The 18,552-nt window shown below is 45.0% G+C and overlaps 1 protein-coding gene across 3 annotated transcripts in view; it reads right to left on the bottom strand.

Annotated features, from left to right (window-relative positions):
* Positions 1-18,552, bottom strand: part of CIROP (ciliated left-right organizer metallopeptidase) — a 42,073-nt gene that overhangs the window by 11,903 nt on the left and 11,618 nt on the right. For 2 of the 3 annotated variants that reach the window (XM_077468798.1, XM_077468815.1), the window contains exons 6-11: positions 16,214-16,298; positions 9,444-9,580; positions 5,773-5,947; positions 5,596-5,665; positions 5,019-5,118; positions 4,846-4,945 (exon numbers count right to left, since the gene is read on the bottom strand). In XM_077468798.1, coding sequence (XP_077324924.1) covers positions 4,846-4,945; positions 5,019-5,118; positions 5,596-5,665; positions 5,773-5,947; positions 9,444-9,580; positions 16,214-16,298 — 667 coding nt within the window. The remainder of the gene's footprint in view (positions 1-4,845; positions 4,946-5,018; positions 5,119-5,595; positions 5,666-5,772; positions 5,948-9,443; positions 9,581-16,213; positions 16,299-18,552) is intronic. The other variant, XM_077468807.1, reaches the window with a different exon arrangement.

Genomic DNA, 18,552 nt, shown 5'->3' with positions numbered 1-18,552 from the left:
TGTTGGAGCGTCTAGTGAACCCGTTGGTGACCATACCTGCTACCCATATAGAAGGACCGAGTGAGAGCCCATAAAAAACCCCCAAAAAACCAAAACCACCCTCCCTCCCCCCTCCCTCCCCTTGTCCTATAACAAAACGTCTCATGGGACTGGGTAGGACTCCCCTTTTCATGTTAAACCTATGGGACTGGTAGGCCAGTATCAGTGGTCTCCTCTCCCCCATAGTATCCCTGGAGTTCGCCCCCATGTCCGTCCGAAACTCCCCAAGCCTCCCCCCTCTCCTCCCCTCCTCCCTCCTCCTCTTAGTCCCCTGTTCAGATTTATCTCAGCTTCAGGTAATTGGATTCTTTCGTCTCCAATCGCTCGGCCTATCCTGTCTAATAGTCCTTTGGGTCATACTCCTCTCACCCCCTAGGACCTCTTCAGTGTCCCATTCTATCTGTGGAGCAGGATATATCCCTAACTGTTCACAAAATTCTTGTAGATCCTCCGGGAAACGTAGAACCGCAGATCGTCCGTCTTTCTTCCCTATGAGGCACGCCGGAAATCCCCACTGATATGGGATGTCGGCTGTTCTCAATAGTTCCGTTAGCGGTTTCAAACGTCTCCTTCCAAGCGTCTCCCCCGCTAAGTCGGAGTAAATCTGCAATTCCACGTCTCCGTAGATCACCCCTGGCTGTGTTCTAACTTTTCTCATTACCTGCATTTTATCTGCTACATGGTGAAATCTCGCTATGACATCTCGTGGGGTTTCTGATCTAACTCCAAAAGGTCGTGTCATCCTGTGTATTCTATCTAGCTTCAGTGGGGTTGTAGCTTCTCTATCTAATAAGGGATTGAAAATCTGTTGGGCTATCTCTCCAAGGGCAGATGCGCTAACTGTCTCAGGGAGACCTTTTATTCGTATGTTCTTCCTTCTGCTTCTATTCTCCTGGTCTTCTAATTTATATCTAATTGTTCTATTTCCCCTACGGAGGGTTGTTACCTGCTCTAAGATTCCATCTATTCTGTGCTCCTGGGCCTCTACTTTGTTTTCCACCTCCTCTACTCTCCCCAAGACCAAACCTATGTCCTCCCTTATAGTTGCGATATCTGCCCTTAGAGAGATCTCCATTCTCATGAACATCTCTGAGAGCATCTCCCTAATCTGTGGGGACTGGGCGGATTCCCTTTGTCCATCCAGACTCCTTTCTCCTGCCTCTAGATGTTCTAACCCCTCCCTTCCTTGAACTTCATTCTGGCTGCTATCCCCACTGTGTAAGTTCGCGCTATTTTTTTTTTAAGTTCAGTTGCCTTAACGACTGGGTTTTTGGTCCCTCTGCTGTCTTCTCCCCTCTGTCTGCTTGGGCCCGGGCGGAGCAGTTTTTCCATCCTGGGGCTAACAGCCTCTTCTTCTGCTCTTATACTAGTGTTCGCGGCCATATATTTTTGAATTCCGACCGGGCTTGCGGCGGGGGTTACTTGTTTATTTGTCTTGCCTGCTTTCCCTCTCATCCTGGCAGACCTATCAAAATTTGATTCCCTTCCTCCTATCAAAAATATCGGCCTAAATCTTTACAGCCCCTTTAGACAGCTCCCCCTCAAAAAACCCACCTACCCCAAAAACAACAATCACAGTGTTATTATATTATTACATTTGGTGGTGGTCAGTACCAATTGAATTTTGTCAACCCAAATGTCCAAAATGACCAAAAAAGAAAAAAAAAAAAAACAGAGGGGAGGGGGGGGGGTTATTATACAATTATACAATAACCGATGAGTCCTCTATCATGATGTCTCAGGTGTTGTTCAATTTCAGATACCCGGAAAAAAAATAAAAAAAAAAAAATTTTTTTTTAAAAAAAAGGCCCTTCGATGAAAAAAAAAAAAAAAAAAAAAAGAGAGGAAAGTTTTTTCTTTTCTCTTCTTCCTTCTCCTTTCTGATCCGCTACTTCCTCCTCTCTATATTGGGCTACTAGTATTAATTAGCAGTCTATAGAATATACCCATATTATACACTCTTTAAACCATACAATATGTTTCCCATATCCTCTCCAAAAAAAAAAAAAAAAAACTCAGGAGAGTGTAAATCAGCTTATCAGCAGCAGGGGCTCTTACAGCAACATTTAAACTCCTCCAGCGACTATTGTTGGTAACATAACAGATTTCCTCTTGCAGTTTTTGTATGGGTGATTGTATACAAAAGAAGCTGTCCCCTATAGCCAGGGGGGGAGGATTTCTGGGATTTCTGGGAAAACTCCCTTTAGTTAACAATATTTTTCCCTTTCTCTCCCCTGGTAGTAGATAATTCCTATAATTGAGTTATTTCAACAGTAAGAATGTAGAGCCAGCTCAAGCAGTCATTCCATATATTACTCTGTCAAATCAAGTTATTCCTTAGAGGCAAAAGGAGGTAGGGTAGGATAGGCTCCAATTTACCTAGGGGTATCTCCCCTTATCTAGCATAGCGTCCGTGTCCATGCCTCACACCTCTCACCAATCCAGCAGAAACTCAGCAGAAACTCAGCAGAGACTCCCCTTGCTTCCCCCTCCTGCTGCTTGTCTTACCGCTCTGTCGTACGTATAGCACCTTCTGTCAGCCTCTTCTTGTGCTCCGGTGGATTCCAGCAGGGATCCTCGCCTCCGTTTCAGGGGTATGCAGTCCAGGTCCCGTCCCGCCGTAGCAGCAACTTAAAGAACTCCACCGCTGTGTTCTTGGGCAGCCCCTCCGCTGGCATGGGCTGCTGCTAAATTTGGCAGGGCCGGTTCCTGGTCCTCGGAGCCGAAAAGTCAGGCCGATTCGGAGCGGCGTCTCGGGAGCGCACGGCCTCAGGCTATGAGGTCATGGGGAGGTGCATGGCGGAGGGAGGTAGAGCAGGGGCCTCGGGAGGCTCGGACGGGCGTTCGGACGGACGGACGCCTGTCTCCTACGTCATAGCTCCGCCCCTCCCCCCCAGGTTATGTATCTTAATGATGCATAATATGTTAGTGTAACAGAGGTATTTAGTACCTCTGAAGAGATAATAGTAGTCCCCCTAATAATGACTTAATTTTTCTTTCTCACCAGGAAGCCATTTTTTCTCAGGCACCATCCAGGGTAAAGCTGGCCATACACTGTTAAGCCCGTCATACATGGATCAAAATAAAAGCATGTATTGAAATGCAGCCAGTCCCTGCTGAACCAGCCAAATTCTGATCCATGTATGTGCAGGTTGGTTGTACAAAAGTTTGTCTACCAATCGATTTTTCCACAACCGTTCTGTTTCTGCTCAATCAGTGCCACCGGCTATAGCCAGCAGTGCTGATCAGTGTATTCTGCCAGAACACAAAGGCTCAGCAGGGAGGATTCCCACATCCACCTCGAATGTGTGGATGGGGGAAATGAGCTTGGTCGCCGGTTGAACAACAAAAAAAATGATTAGGAGTCACTGGTAAGGAGGGATCCCCCACCCTGCACAGCCAGGCACACCGAATTTGAGACCAGAAGCAATCCAGTAGCTTTGTTTTGTTTTTTTAGTTTAGGGGTTAATAAACTTGAATGAGGTTAGGTATATCATGGGATGCCTACTTGACTTTAGCAAAACTCTTCGGGGACAACTTTAGATGATGTGACAAAAAGGGCTCAGTCAGATAAAGCAAAGGCCCATTACAGACAGGGACTGCAGACCCCTTTGGTGTGTAGAAAAGTCCCAGCTTCCCTCCTTTTCAGGCACTGCCAGCCCACCTGGCAGCAGCTGCCCCTTTCACTAGCCCTGCTGTCTAATCTTCCACAGTCCTCCCAGACTGACTATAACCATCTCAGACCGCCTCTCCTCAGTCCTCTCAGGGTGCCTCTCAGTCCTCCCCGACTGCCTCACTTACCAGCCACCCAGCTGTCACCTCCTGGAGATCTTATGGCCATTCTGACTCTCTCCCACTGTCCTCACACCTGCTCGCATGCATCCAGGACAGGATTCCTTGTGTGTTGTAGAGGATCCCTCCAGCACCTGAGCCCCAGGCAAAGTCACCTCCAGCAGACTAGGGGGTTCCCTCAAGGGCCTCTGACAGCCTCCTCAGCACTCTGTCTCCAATTTTCCACCCAAACTCCCGTGCCCCTGCTGAGTATTTAAGAGGTCCCTCCCCGTGCCTGCCCTTTTGGCCAGGGATTGGTTGGGGTCCTAACCTCTCTCCCATTCTTCTCAAAGTTTCAGCAAGTAGGGGGAGGAAACGGAGATGCTGCCTGATGAGTCATTCCAGCCTCCCTGAGTCATTTAAACCCTAACCCAAGCCAAACGCAAGCCAAATTTACCTACACTTAACAACTATGTGCACTTCCATTCTAGTTACACTTAGTTCTTTTTATGTGTTGTCCAGCCAGCAGTCAGAATACACGGATCAGCGGCTGCAGCCAATCAGCTGAAAACTTTCCAACTTGTCCCTTTGACAGAAGTCCATCAAATGATGTTGGGTATTGACGGCCGCATATGGATCGAAATTCTGAACATAAAAGATGCAATACATGTCATGGTTGCTTGTGGTAATTAGGTTGTTTAGGCCATGCACTAGACATCTTCATCTAGCAGATCTACGGCTAAAAATATACTGTAGCTTTGTAATAACTTTTAAAATAAAATAAGACTAATCCAACGTGTTGTGCTCCCTTTTGTGACTCATTCAAGCGACTGAGGAAGCCCTGCGAATTCCTCGCAACCACGTGCACTGCATGTGGCTGCGGTACGTTTGTGCAGGAATTATGGGATTAAACAGACGGTGAGTGAAGCAGTAATTTGGATGCAGGTCTAAACCTAGCCTTAGTGGTGATCCTTATAAACATGCCTATATATTGAGTTGTCGAAAAAGCAGTATGCATCCAGTAAATGGAAGTAGCTACCTCTGGAAACTTTGTGAGGTTTGAATAGAAGCAACGACTCTGGTGATGGTAAATTTCTTCTGATCCCTTATTGTCATTCTCCAGCCAGCATTCACCCTGCCAAAATGCGAATAACATTATTAGGCCATAGTAGTACATTGTCTTAAGAGTTCTAGATTTCAAAACTTACCCCATGTGGGAGTGGCTTATAGATGTAACATCCATCCAGAAATGTGTCAGTGGAGCAGTTTCCCTTATCCAGATGCAAATGGTGGCACCCAATATCACTACTGAAATACAATTTTTATAATTGCATTTTAAAGCAAAACTCCAGCCAAGCCTTTTTTAGTTCTGGATAGCGTGAGGAAAGTTTAGGCCTTTTTTTTTTGCTTTTTATTTTTATTGCTAACTGGATTTTTGTTTAGGACATTTTTATTAATTCTTGTCTTGGTGGCACCAATTATTGGGAAAGAAAATAGGTAACTATCCACAGTAGGCACACCAGCAACAGTAGCAAATGCATGACAAAAGCTGTAACCCTTCTTTGTGTTTTGAAATGTGTTGTCATCATTGTCTGTGGTCCCACTGGAGGTATTTCCCCTCACTTCCTGTTTAGGTGGCATTAATCACCTTTTTAGAGAAGTACATTTTTTTTATGTGGATAAAGATGGTGTTTGTGACCTTTCCCCATGCTAACCAAAAAGTTTTGCCTGGAGTTCCACATTAGTGTAAAATTGAGAAACAGCATTATGATTAATGGTATTTACCTCTTATTTGTGCAGAAAAAATTGGATGTTTTGTGGCAAGTAACAGGAAGTCCAAAAGAATTCCCAGCACCTATGACAAAATTCGTAGATTATCATATAGAGCATCTAAATCAGCAGCACCGCTTTGTACCAATAAAAAATCCTAATGTCACTAAATTCAACATCTTATATTCTCACCTTTTCCCCACACTAGCTGATAGCTGATGCTTGAATTCACCTCATACCACCCCATATCTTGGAAGGCTGCCAGTGTGATGGGGTCCAAGAACGTAAGATGAGGAGGGTTGATAGAGGCTGTCAAGATTGATCCCTGCATGATTCTTGACTCCCAATGGGAGGAAGTTGATTTTTCCTGTAGAAAAAAAGAAGTTTGTGGTAAATGATTTTATTCACCTGGATGAAAAAACAAACTTATGGGTACAGACAGTAGTTATCTGTCATTGTTCTAATTGTAGCCCAATTAATTTAATAATAATTTAATACTCAGCTACGTGCTTCAGCAAGAGAGTTGGACTAGGGTGATCATACACAAGGTTCTCACGTGGTCCAGATATGCCCTACTGAACACTGCTCTAATCAACATCACTCTCACTTCCTGAGCACAGCTGTTGTTCAGTGGGGTGTTTTTTTTTTTTTTTTAGGCCCTATGGGTTCAAGTAAATAGAACACAGTTGTATCACTACAGAGTGGTACTGTACTGTAGATACATATTAGATAATGATGTGGGGGATTGGACACCTTAAAATACCTTTATTTTTGGACCTCCGTAATTTACTGCCCAATTGTTAGTCTTGGCTTAGTTTTATCTAAGTGGATGTTCCGTTGAACATTGGTGCCCTTACCTCAGGAACTAATTGCGTATCTCCTGAGGAAGTTCTTATGCGAGTAACATGTAGTGCTCAATCACATCACATCTATCTACACCAAGCCTGATGGGAAATTTATAGTCACGGCTCCCGACGTCCCTATGATTATTCAGGAGTTATATGGGATTATTTAGTGGTTTGATAAATATTTACAGACAATATGTATATTGTGAGAGTTTATCAATGTGTATATGTTTTTAGTAGCTTTTTTTGTAATAAAGATGTTTAATTGTTAATACAACTTCTTTGTGCATATGAGTGCCTAAAAAGTCCATATAGTATTTATTTTCAGTATCCCTATGGGTTCAAGAACAAATGTCCATAATGCACTAAAATGCGGAGGGAGAGGGGGAGGCACAGCAAATAAATTCCCCCTATGCAAGGGGCCTTAGTTTACTGCTTGTTTACTACAGTCTGACTCTAAGCCCTTGTACACAAAGTTGGAAAATCGACAGAAAATGTCCGATCGGACCATGTTGTCGGATAATCCGACCGTGTGTGGGCTCCATCAGACTTTTTCCATCGGAATGTCTGACCAACAAAGTTTGAGAGCTGGATATAAAATTTTCAGACAACATTATTATTATTATTATACAGGTTTTATATAGCCCCAACAGTTTGCTCAGCGCTTTACAACATGAGGGCAGACATTACAGTTACATTAAAATTTGGTACAAGAGGAATCAGGGGGCCCTGCTCGTTAGAGCTTACAATCTAAAAAGGAAGGGGCAATTGATACAAAAGGTAATAGCTGTGGGGGGATGAGCTGATGGAGGAAGTAAAACAATGTTAGTTAGAAGCAGGATAGGCTTCTTTGAAGAGAAGGGTTTTCAGGGATCGTCTAAAGATGGATAGATTAGGGGACAGTCGGACAGATTGGGGTAGGGAGTTCCAAAGGATGGGAGAGGCTCTGGAGAAATCCTGGAGGCGAGCATGGGAGGAGGTGACAAGGGAGCTAGAGAGCAGGAGGTCTTGGGATGACCGAAGAGAGCGGCTTGGTTGGTATTTTGGGGCTAGGTTAGTGATGTAACTAGGGGCAGAGTTATGGATGGCTTTGTAAATTATTGTTAGTACTTTGAATTTTATTCGTTGGGTGAGTGGAAGCCAGTGCAGGGATTGGCAGAGAGGGGTGGAGGACACTGAATGGCTGGTAAGGTGGATGAGTCTGGCAGCGGCATTCATTATGGACTGAAGGGGGGATAGTCTATGTAAAGGTAATCCAACGAGGATGACCAGGGAGTGAATTAGAAGCTTGGTGGTGTCATTAGTTAAAAGGGGCGTATTCTGGAAATGTTGCGGAGGCTAAGGCTGCATGATTTGGACAGGGCTTGTATGTGGGCCTGAAAGGACAGTTTGGAGTCTAAGGTTACCCCGAGCACCCTGGCATGTGGGGACGGACTGATAGATGTGCCATTGATCTTGACAGAGAAGTCAGGCGAAGGGGAACGTGGGGGAGGAAATATTAAGAGCTCGGTTTTAGATAGATTAAGTTTGAGGAAGTGGTCATCCGGGCTGATATGTCTGTTAGTAGATCAGTGATGCATGAGGAGATTGATGGGGTGAGCTGAGGGGCAGAGAGATAGATTTGGGTGTCATCAGCATATAAATGGAAGTGACCCAGGGAGGACGTGTAGATTGAGAATAGTAGAGGTCCAAGGACAGAACCTTGGGGGACACCAACGGAAAGGGGAGTTGGATAAGAGGAAGTGGAGCTGTAAGTGACACTGAAGGTGCGATGAGATAGGTAAGATTCAAACCAACAGAGAGTGTAGCCATGGAGACCAAGCAAATTGAGTTTTTTGAGGAGGAGGGGGTGGTCAACTGTATCAAAGGCAGCAGAAAGGTCCAAGAGTAAGAGTATGGAATAATGACCATTGGTTTTGGCTGTTAGTAAGTGGTTAGTGAGTTTTAGGAGGGCAGTTTCTGTGGAGTGCTGTAGGCGAAATCCAGACTGAAGAGGATCGAGAAGGTTATTTTCAATGAGGTGGTTGCTCAGTCGGTTGTAGACTAAACGTTCAAGGAGTTTGGAGGCAAAAGGGAGTAAAGAGATGGGTCTTAAGTTGTTAAGATTGGTGGGGTCTGAGGCCTTTTTTGGTATGGGAGTGACTAGTGCATGTTTTAGAGGGCTGACTTTTTCCGATCGTTTGTAGAGAATTCTGATTGGACAAAGTGCCACGCATGCTCAGATCAAATTCCTAGACCAAAGCTATTGGCTACTAGCCTGAACGTAGTCCCGTTGTAACAAACAAACGTCATCACGTTCCAAACCATTGGATTTTCTGACAACTTTGTCCGACCATGTGTATGTAACACCAGTTTCAGAAAAAATCCGACGGATTTTGTTGTCGAAATGTCCGACCGTGTGTACAAGGGCTAATAGTGCTGCTAACTGAGAGTTTTAACCCTTGTCGTAGCATTTAGCAGGAAAAAAGGGGCATATCCATTATTGTATATACAGCCTGAGGGTTCAATTGGGTTCTAAATCAGCAAGCACAACCAGGGTGAAATCAGTAGTTCTTGATCTGCATTGTTGGGCCAGTCGTGTATGGTATCCAGGGAACCAGAATTTTCAGAATACATATTTACTCTTTCTAGGTTTTTTTATTTTTGTAAGATTTGATTGGATACTTTGGGTTGCTTCACTTTACTACTAAAGACTTGTATTTATATGTGTAACCTGTACATACTATATTTCTGCTTGTACTTAGCACCATTGATGCAGCATGTTTAAATGTTTTTCAGGTTTCATAGTATGAGGTACTGTATGCTGAACAAAGAGACTTGAAAATTATATAGGACATTTCCCTTTTTTTTTTCTTGTAAATACATTTTCTTTTATTCCTATAGTATTAGAATTGTGAACAGTAAACTTACAAATCTGTAGGAAATAGTTTACTAAGTCCATAATTTAGCTGCATGTAGAGGCTACAATAACGTCCTATATGTATATCATTATGATTTTTATATGGCAGGCTGTTTTACCTGATTCTCAAGGGGTGCCCCAGTGCTGCCTACACCTAGGTGTTCCCCCATTCTCTGCATTACAGTTGGAGTATAAATGCGGAGTTGACCATTTTCATCTGTATTTGTCACACGGGATCGCGACGAGCACACATCTCCTGAAAATAAAAAAAGAAAATGTAAAAACTAAAGGGCAGAACAAGCGGTTACATTTTGCAAAGAAGCCTCCCAGGCAATGTTTGTAATCTTTAGCTATTGTATTGGATCAAACAGCAAATGGCTTTATCGATAAGTAAATTTGTACCAAGAATTTGAGTTTTTTTTTTCTTCAGCCACCAATCAGCATCAGACCAGCTTTGCCATTTTCAATCTAGTGGGGGGGGGAGTAGCTTCAGTTCTTAGAACATGTTATTACAGAAGAGCAAAAGTGCTGTTTGGTTAAAATACCTGAAATCTTTTGCAATTTTCTGTGCTGTCCAGTCCACTGAATAGTAGGGCTGTACCTGTGTTTTTTTGTTTTGTTTTTTAAAAACAACTAGAGTCTGAGATTCTGTTGGGTTTGGAGGCATCTGTAGCAGTGTGCTTAGTATTGCAAAGCCCATTGTAGAGATTAACAGTAGACCATAAATTGGGGGTTTGCCAAAATCTAGGAGATTTAGGGGCATGATGACAGGCATACAGGGGATTAAATTATAGTCTACTCAACTTTGTCACATACACAGCACCATAGTACTAAACTGTGACAAAAAAACAGGCATGGTGACATTACAGGACCCCATCTGCCTACTCATCTCAACACCCTCTTCCACTTACCCTTTTTTGAGGCTTCTAGCTACAACCTCCCTCAGCTCTCTCCTCTACTCCAGCATTGACTTACCAATCTGGCGGTTGTGAAGTACTACTTCAATCGGCCAATCGGCTGCTGAGCTTGAGTGAATTTCAGCTTGGCCAGAGACCTAGTAACCAAACCGATTAGCAGGAATCTCCGGGCCAAATCCAGAGAGTTCCCAACTATGAGTGTGGTGGAAGTGCAACAGTGTTCTTTAAGCAGTTAATACTGGGAAATGAAATCTGATAGTCTACTAAGGCTTCATGCACACGAGACGCAGATGCAAACGCTGCTGGACACATGTTGAAACCGGCGTTTAGAAACGCGCGTTTTGCCGCGATTTTTACCGCGATTTAGCGGCGTTTTACCGCGTTTTACCGCGTTTGCGTCTAGAAGCGTTTAGTTAAGCTAACATCATAGACCCTCCCCAGCTCAAAAATTAACTATTTCAGCAATTTTGTGAGACCAGAGTGAGTAGCAGCAGCTGTGAGAGCTGCAGTGTACTTGTATTTAGCGTGTCACTTGCCACGGCACCTGCCACAAGTTGTGGATTGTCCACTTGCCACATGACTTGCCACATCACCTGCCACGTCACTTGCCATGTCATCTGCCACAAATTGTGGATTGTCCAACTGCCACGTCACCTGCCACAAGTTGTGGATTGTCCACTTGCCACGTCACTTGCCACGTCACTTGCCACAAGTTGGGGATTGTCCACTTGCCACATCACCTGCTACGTCACCTGTCACAAGTTGTGGATTGTCCACTTGCCACATCACTTGCCACCTGCCATGTCACTTGCCACAAGCTGTGGATTGTCCACTTGCCACGTCACTTGCCACGTCACCTGCCACGTCACTTGCCACAAGTTTTGGATTGTCCACTTGCCACGTCACTTGCCACGTCACCTGCCACGTCACTTGCCACGTCACCTGCCACAAGTTTTGGATTGTCCACTTGCCACGTCACTTGCCACGTCACTTGCCACAAGTTGGGGATTGTCCACTTGCCACATCACCTGCGTGTGGATTGTCCACTTGCCACGTCACTTGCCACATCACCTGCCACGTCACTTGCCACGAGATGTGGATTGTCCACTTGCCACGTCACTTGCCACGTCACCTGCCACAAGATTTGGATTGTCCACTTGCCACGTCACTTGCCACGTCAGCTGCCACATCACTTGCCACAAGATGTGGATTGTCCACTTGTCACATCACCTGCCACATCACTTGCCACATCACCTGCCACGTCACCTGCCACATCACCTGCCACGTCACTTGCCACGAGATGTGGATTGTCCACTTGACACGTCACTTGCCACGTCACCTGCCACGTCACTTGCCACGTCACCTGCCACAAGTTTTGGATTGTCCACTTGCCACGTCACTTGCCACAAGATGTGGATTGTCCACTTGTCACATCACCTGCCACATCACTTGCCACATCACCTGCCACGTCACCTGCCACAAGTTGTGGATTGTCCACTTGCCACGTCACTTGCCACATCACCTGCCACGTCACTTGCCACAAGATGTGAATTGTCCACTTTCCACGTCACCTGCCATGCCACCTGCCACAAGTTGTGGATTGTCCACTTGCCACGTCACCAGCCACATCACCTGCCACAAGTTGTGGATTGTCCACTTGCCACACCACTTTCCACGTCACCTGCCACGTCACTTGCCACGTCACTTGCCACATCACCTGCCACAAGTTTTGGATTGTCCACTTGCCACGTCACTTGCCACGTCAGCTGCCACGTCACTTGCCACAAGATGTGGATTGTCCACTTGTCACATCACCTGCCACATCACTTGCCACATCACCTGCCACGTCACCTGCCACAAGTTGTGGATTGTCCACTTGCCACGTCACTTGCCACATCACCTGCCACGTCACTTGCCGCGAGATGTGGATTGACCACTTGACACGTCACTTGCCACGTCACCTGCCACGTCACTTGCCACGTCACCTGCCACAAGTTTTGGATTGTCCACTTGCCACGTCAGCTGCCACGTCACTTGCCACAAGATGTGGATTGTCCACTTGTCACATCACCTGCCACATCACTTGCCACATCACCTGCCACGTCACCTGCCACAAGTTGTGGATTGTCCACTTGCCACGTCACTTGCCACATCACCTGCCACGTCACTTGCCACAAGATGTGGATTGTCCACTTTCCACGTCACCTGCCATGCCACCTGCCACAAGTTGTGGATTGTCCACTTGCCACGTCACCAGCCACATCACCTGCCACAAGTTGTGGATTGTCCACTTGCCACACCACTTTCTACGTCACCTGCCACGTCACCTGCCACAATATGTGGATTGTCCACTTGCCACGTCACCAGCCACATCACCTGCCACAAGTTGTGGATTGTCCACTTGCCACATCACTTTCCACGTCACCTGCCACGTCACCTGCCACAAGTTGTGGATTGTCCACTTGCCACGTCCCTTGCCATGTCCCCTGCCACGTCACCTGCCACAAGTGGATTGTCCACTTGCCACATCACTTGCCACAAGTTGTGGATTGTCCACTTGCCACGTCACCTGACACAAGTTGTCGATTGTCCACTCGCCACGTCACTTGCCACATCCCCTGCCACAAGTGGATTGTCCACTTGCCACGTCCCCTGCCACAAGTGGATTGTCCACTTGCCACGTCACTTGCCACGTCACCTGCCACAAGTTATGGATTGTCCACTTGCCACGTCACATGCCAGTCACCTGCCAAAATTTGTTGATTTTCCACTTGCCACGTCACCTGCCAGGTCACTTGCCGCGTCACCTGCCAGGTCACTTGCCACGTCACCTGCCACAAGTTGTGGATTGTCCACTTTCCACGTCACTTGCCACTTCACCTGCCACGTCACTTGCCACAAGTTGTGGATTGTCCACTTGCCACATCACTTGCCACCTGCCATGTCACTTGCCACAAGTTGTGGATTGTCCACTTGCCACGTCACTTGCCACCTGCCATGTCACTTGCCACAAGTTGTGGATTGTCCACTTGCAATTGCAATTGTTTAAAATATTTTTATAATGGTTTTTCATCATTTGCAATCATTTTTGAGATTTTTAATGTAAAAAAAAAGGTCACCTTTAAAAACGCATATAAACGCAAACGCGGCTAAACGCGGTAGCGGCGTTTTGCCGCGTTTTACCGCGTTTTGCCACGTTTTGCGTCTGAAACGTGGAAATTTTTGCTTCTGAACGCATTTTTTTGCTTCTGGAAAAACGAGATTAAACGCAACTGCATAAAAACGGAAAAAAGCGAGACTGTGTGCATGGACACATAGGATAACATTGAATGAGTTCAGGGGCAGTTGAAAAAACTGTCCAACTGCATCTGAACGCGCGTTTAACTGCGTCTCGTGTGCATGAGGCCTAATATTAAGACCTGTAGACATTTAGAGGCAGTTGTCCAACAGTGCCAACTTCAGTTTGTTATCCCAACTCGGCTGTGCATGTGTTGTAGTTGCTGCAGAGACATTCAGTACAACAAAGAAGCCATATAAAAAATCCACTGGTTAGGCTGGAGACATTCAGTGCATAACCCAAAGTCAGTAAACAGATAGCCTGTTCCCCTCATGGAAACAAATATGCCCCATAGATTGCATATAGGTTTGGTATACATATATATATTATTTGGTTAGATAATTTACTACTGACTGTTTCTTATCCAATGTCTTGTGCTTCCTTCACATTACCAAAATAAAAAAAGTCTATGATTGCAAATGTTTTACTAGCAAATATCATGTGCACACAAATAACGGATAACGGAACTCCAGGCAAACTGATAAATTTCTATTATTACAGGTACTTATATAGTGCTGCCAATTTCCGCAGCACTTTACATATAGACTCACCAGACACTTTTAAGCATTTAGGCATCTGGATGTGGTGAAGACGTCTTGCTGAAGTTCAAACCAAGCATCGGAACGGGCAAGAAACAGGATTTTAGTGACTTTGAACGTGGCATGATTGTTGGTGCCAGACAGGCTAGTCTGAGTACTTCTAAAACTGCTGATCTGGAATTTTCACGTACAACCAAATTGCTAAGCAGCCAATCACATAGCAGAAACCCAATGCATTTAGGCATCTAGACGTGGTGAAGACAACTTGTTGAAGTTCAAACCAAGCGTCAGAATGGGGAAGAAAGGGGATTTAAGTGACTTTGAACATGGCATGGTTGTTGGTGCCAGACAAGCTTGTCTGAGTATTTCAAAAACTGCTGATCTACTGGAATTTTCATGCACAACCATCTCTAGGGTTTACAGAGAATGGTTTGAAAAAGAGAAAGTATCCAGTGAGCGGCAGTTGTGTGGACGAAAATGCCTTGTTGATGTAGGAGGTCCGAGGAGAATAGGCAGAGTTTGAGATGATAGAAAGGCAACAGTAACTCAAATAACCACTCGTTACAACCAAGATATGCAGAATACCATCTCTGAACGCACAATACATCCATCCTTGAAGCAAATAGGCTACCGCAGCAGAAGACCACACCAGGTGCCACTTCTGTCAGCTAAGAACAGGAAACTACAATTTGCACAGGCTCACCAAAATTGGAAAGAAGATTGGAAAAATGTTGCCTGGTCTAATGAGTCTTGATTTTAGCTGTGACATTCAGAAGGTGGGTCAGAACTTGGCATAAACAACATGAAAGCATGGATCCATCCTGCCTTGTATCAACAGTTCGGGCTGGTGGTGTAATGGTGTGGGGGATATTTTCTTGCCAAAACTTTGGGCCACTTAGTACCAATTGAGCATCATTTAAATGCTATGGCCTACCTGAGTATTGTTGCTGATATGTCCAACCCTATGACTACAGTTTACCAATCTTCTAAAGGCTAATTCCATGCACCATGTCATAAAAGCTCAAAGATCATCTCAAATTGGTTTCTCGAACATGACATTGAGTTCACTGTACTCCAATGGCCTCCACTGGCATCAGATATCAGTGCAATAGAGCACCTTTGGGATGTGATGGAATGGGAGACTCGCATCATCGATGTGCAGCCGACAAATCTGCAGCAACCGGGTAATGCTATCATGTCAATATGGACCAAAATCTCTTTTTTCAACACTTTGTTGAATCTATGCCATGAAGAATTAAGGCAGTTCTGAAGGCAAAAGGGGATCCAACCTAGTACTAGCAAGCTGCACCTAATAAAGTGGCTGGTGAGTGTATATTGTACATTCACATCAGTCCCTGCCATTAAGGAGCTTACAATGTAAGGTCCCTAACTCACATTCATACATACACATACTAGGGCCAATTTAGACAGGATTCAATTAACCTACCAGTATGTCTTGAAGGAGGAAACTGGAGTACCCGGAGGAAACCCACGCAGGCACAGGGAGAACATGCAAACTCCAGGCAGGTATTGCTGTGGTTGGGATTTGAACCGACAGCCTTAGTGCTAACTACTTAGCCACTGTGCTGCTCCAATTTCTATCTTTCATTGCATTATCTACCAAAGGACTGGTCATTTTGTCCATCCATGTTTGAGATTACTCTGCTAGTTTCTGATTTAGCATTACTACTTCCCAGGTCACCTACCTGCTTGCTGGATAGGGATAATGATGATTCATTGTTCAATGAAGATTTTATATGCAACACAGGAATCTGAATATGTAAGATGAATTGTTTATTGCGGAAATATGAGCTCTTTTAGATTTCCAGTTGAAGGGCGGTACAAATTTTGTCTGTCAAACGCTTGTAAAAAGTAATCCGACTGTAGACAACCTTCTAAACCTAACCGACCTGTGTTCCCTGGACCCTGCCTGGCTGAACGGTGTAATTCACAACATTGGCTGTACAGAATGACGAACCCAGTAAACATAAAAGTGTTTAAAAGCATAAAACAACATAAAAACGTATGCTTTCATTATACAATGTATCCGTTTGCAGGGTATGTATGGAATAGAAATGGCAGAGGGTCAACATTACCATATTGTGAAAAACTGCAGTCTATCCATTTCTCGAAGAGGCTGCTGGAGAATCCCAGAGCATGAAGGATCTCGTGCAGAGACACCTGATAATACACAGTAAGATTTAGCTGCAAGGAAACCACATGGAAGACAAAACGCATAAACCTTCAAAAGCTATCACATACACCAGTAATTATCCTGCTTATTTTACGTGATAAACATATTAAATTTTGCTGTGAAGTGCCTTAAGTGGAGGAGCGCCAGACTAATTAAAGAGCAGGATAGTGTTTTGAAGTGAGCAACAGTTGAAATCACTTAATACAATCAGTTAATATGTTACCTACTTTCCTTGTAATTGGAAAACTGCTACAACCCCCCCATCCCCCATCGTCTATGCATCATGCTGATTGAAGGCACAGCTCATGTAGGATCATGGAAGCTTAACTTATTTTTTTTACCTGGTTTAGTCCTGCTTAGCACTGACTTGTTACTGAAGAAAGGAAGTCATTCACGGGAACTACACTTTAAAGAGCAGATCCGGGCGAAAAAAAACAAACAACACATTCAGTACATCTCTGCAATACACACACATTTCCCTGTGTTTTGTTGCGTGAAAACCATTCAAGTAGTGGAAAACAACCATTGACCTGTTTAACTAAGCTCCTAATTTCCCGTATTAAAGTTGCAGTGCCCACTTACAGTACCATAGCTCCCAACAGTGGCGGCTGGTGGGTTTTTTGTTTGGGGAGGGACGGCAAACACCCACCCCCCTGCAATCTGCCGGTCCACCGGCACTTACCCCATCAGCGCCGGGAATTGGCGGGCACATCAGGGATTGGCAGGGGCATATCAGGCAGGGGATCACCCGGCAGCGTCTCCTGTGCCCTCTTCTCTTTTGAGATCACAGCAGCTTCTGCAATGCATCTCCACCCCTCCTCTTAGACATCCAATAGAATCACCTGACCTTTCAGCCAATCGGGAAATGGGTAACAGACCTGTGCTTCCTGATTGGCGGAGAGGTGATTCAGTGTTATAAAAGGGAATATTCATTTGCTTTTCTAATACACCTGGGTGGGCTCCAAGCGCAATGCTCTGTGCTCCGAGTCCACCCTATTTTGAATTCTATTAGAGCCTATGGCTCTAATCAGGTGCTTAAAAAAACCACCTCTGCCGCTGTAATTCAATCGCCTGGCGTCCTGAAAGGAGCCGGATGCATTAAAGTGGTTGTATACTCTTTTTTTTTTTTTACTTTAACCTACAGGAAAGCCTATAATAAGGCTTACCTGTAGGTAAAAAAAAATCTCCTAAACCGTACAGGTATTCCCCTCGATATGCGCCACTGACTGCAACGGCGCATGCGCACAAGGGGATTCTCGGCTGAAAATCCGGCAGTGGCCGACCAGCCGGAAAAAAAATCTCCTGCGCATGCATAGGAGTGACGATTTCGCAGCTCCGGCCACTCACAGCGCCGGAGCCGCGATACCCGGAAGAAACGCAGAGGAAGCATGTCAGATCCCTCAGCGTGGATCGGGCTAGATGTCGGGGCCTCGTTCTAAGGTAAGTATTTCATAATGAGCTAGTATGCGGTGCATACTAGCTCATTATGCCTTTTGCTTTGCAGGTGGTAAAAAAAAAAACATTAGCGGGTTTACTTTAATAGGGGCTGGATTCTTGCATGAATCTATCCATTACCCATATGGGGGGGGGGGGGGTGGCATGGATAGAGGGGGGTGGCACCCGTGCTTCCTTAATGGACGGCCGCCCCTGGTTCCCAACTATGCCTGATTTCGAGGGACTGTCCTTGATTTGGAACAAAGTCCCTCTGTCCCTTTTTCCTCCTCATTTGTCCCTCATTTTGGTCTGATCTATATAGTTGTATATGCAATGCACTATTTAACTTTAATTTAAAAATTGTTCCCCGCTGCTAAACCTTTCATCCCATTTCTAAATTGCTGCATTTGTAAATGTCAAAAGCCAGCAAAAGGAATTGTAGTGGGGAAAAAAATGCACAAATTTAACTAATCTTTTCTTTTTTCCTTTAAGGCGGCATGGCAGGGGGTCTGTGCTATGCCTACATACTTTTGCTAAAAGGTGTCCCTCGTTCCCATCTCAAAAAGTTACCCCTGCTGCACTAAAGTTAGTCCTGCTTAAGTTCTTCTCAGCTGAACTACAGGACACCCCGCCCTTATGTTGTGGAAATAAAAGTAGGGGAAGGTGCTCTGTAGTTCAACAGGGACTCAGAGAACTCGTGAGCTCAAACAAGAAGTAAGGAGCTTAAAATGGATGTAAACCCAATTCATGAATCTCTTCAAAGCATTATGTCCCGCAGCTGTCTCCTGCACCGTTCTTCTATTATCA

This window comes from Lithobates pipiens, unplaced genomic scaffold (genome assembly GCF_037356315.1).
Source record: "Lithobates pipiens isolate NorthernLeopardFrog02 unplaced genomic scaffold, aLitPip1_a1.2 Scaffold_11, whole genome shotgun sequence".
Lineage (NCBI taxonomy): Eukaryota > Metazoa > Chordata > Amphibia > Anura > Ranidae > Lithobates > Lithobates pipiens.
The sequence above is the reverse complement of the archived record's forward strand: the minus strand, read 5'-3'. Positions and strand labels throughout refer to the sequence as shown.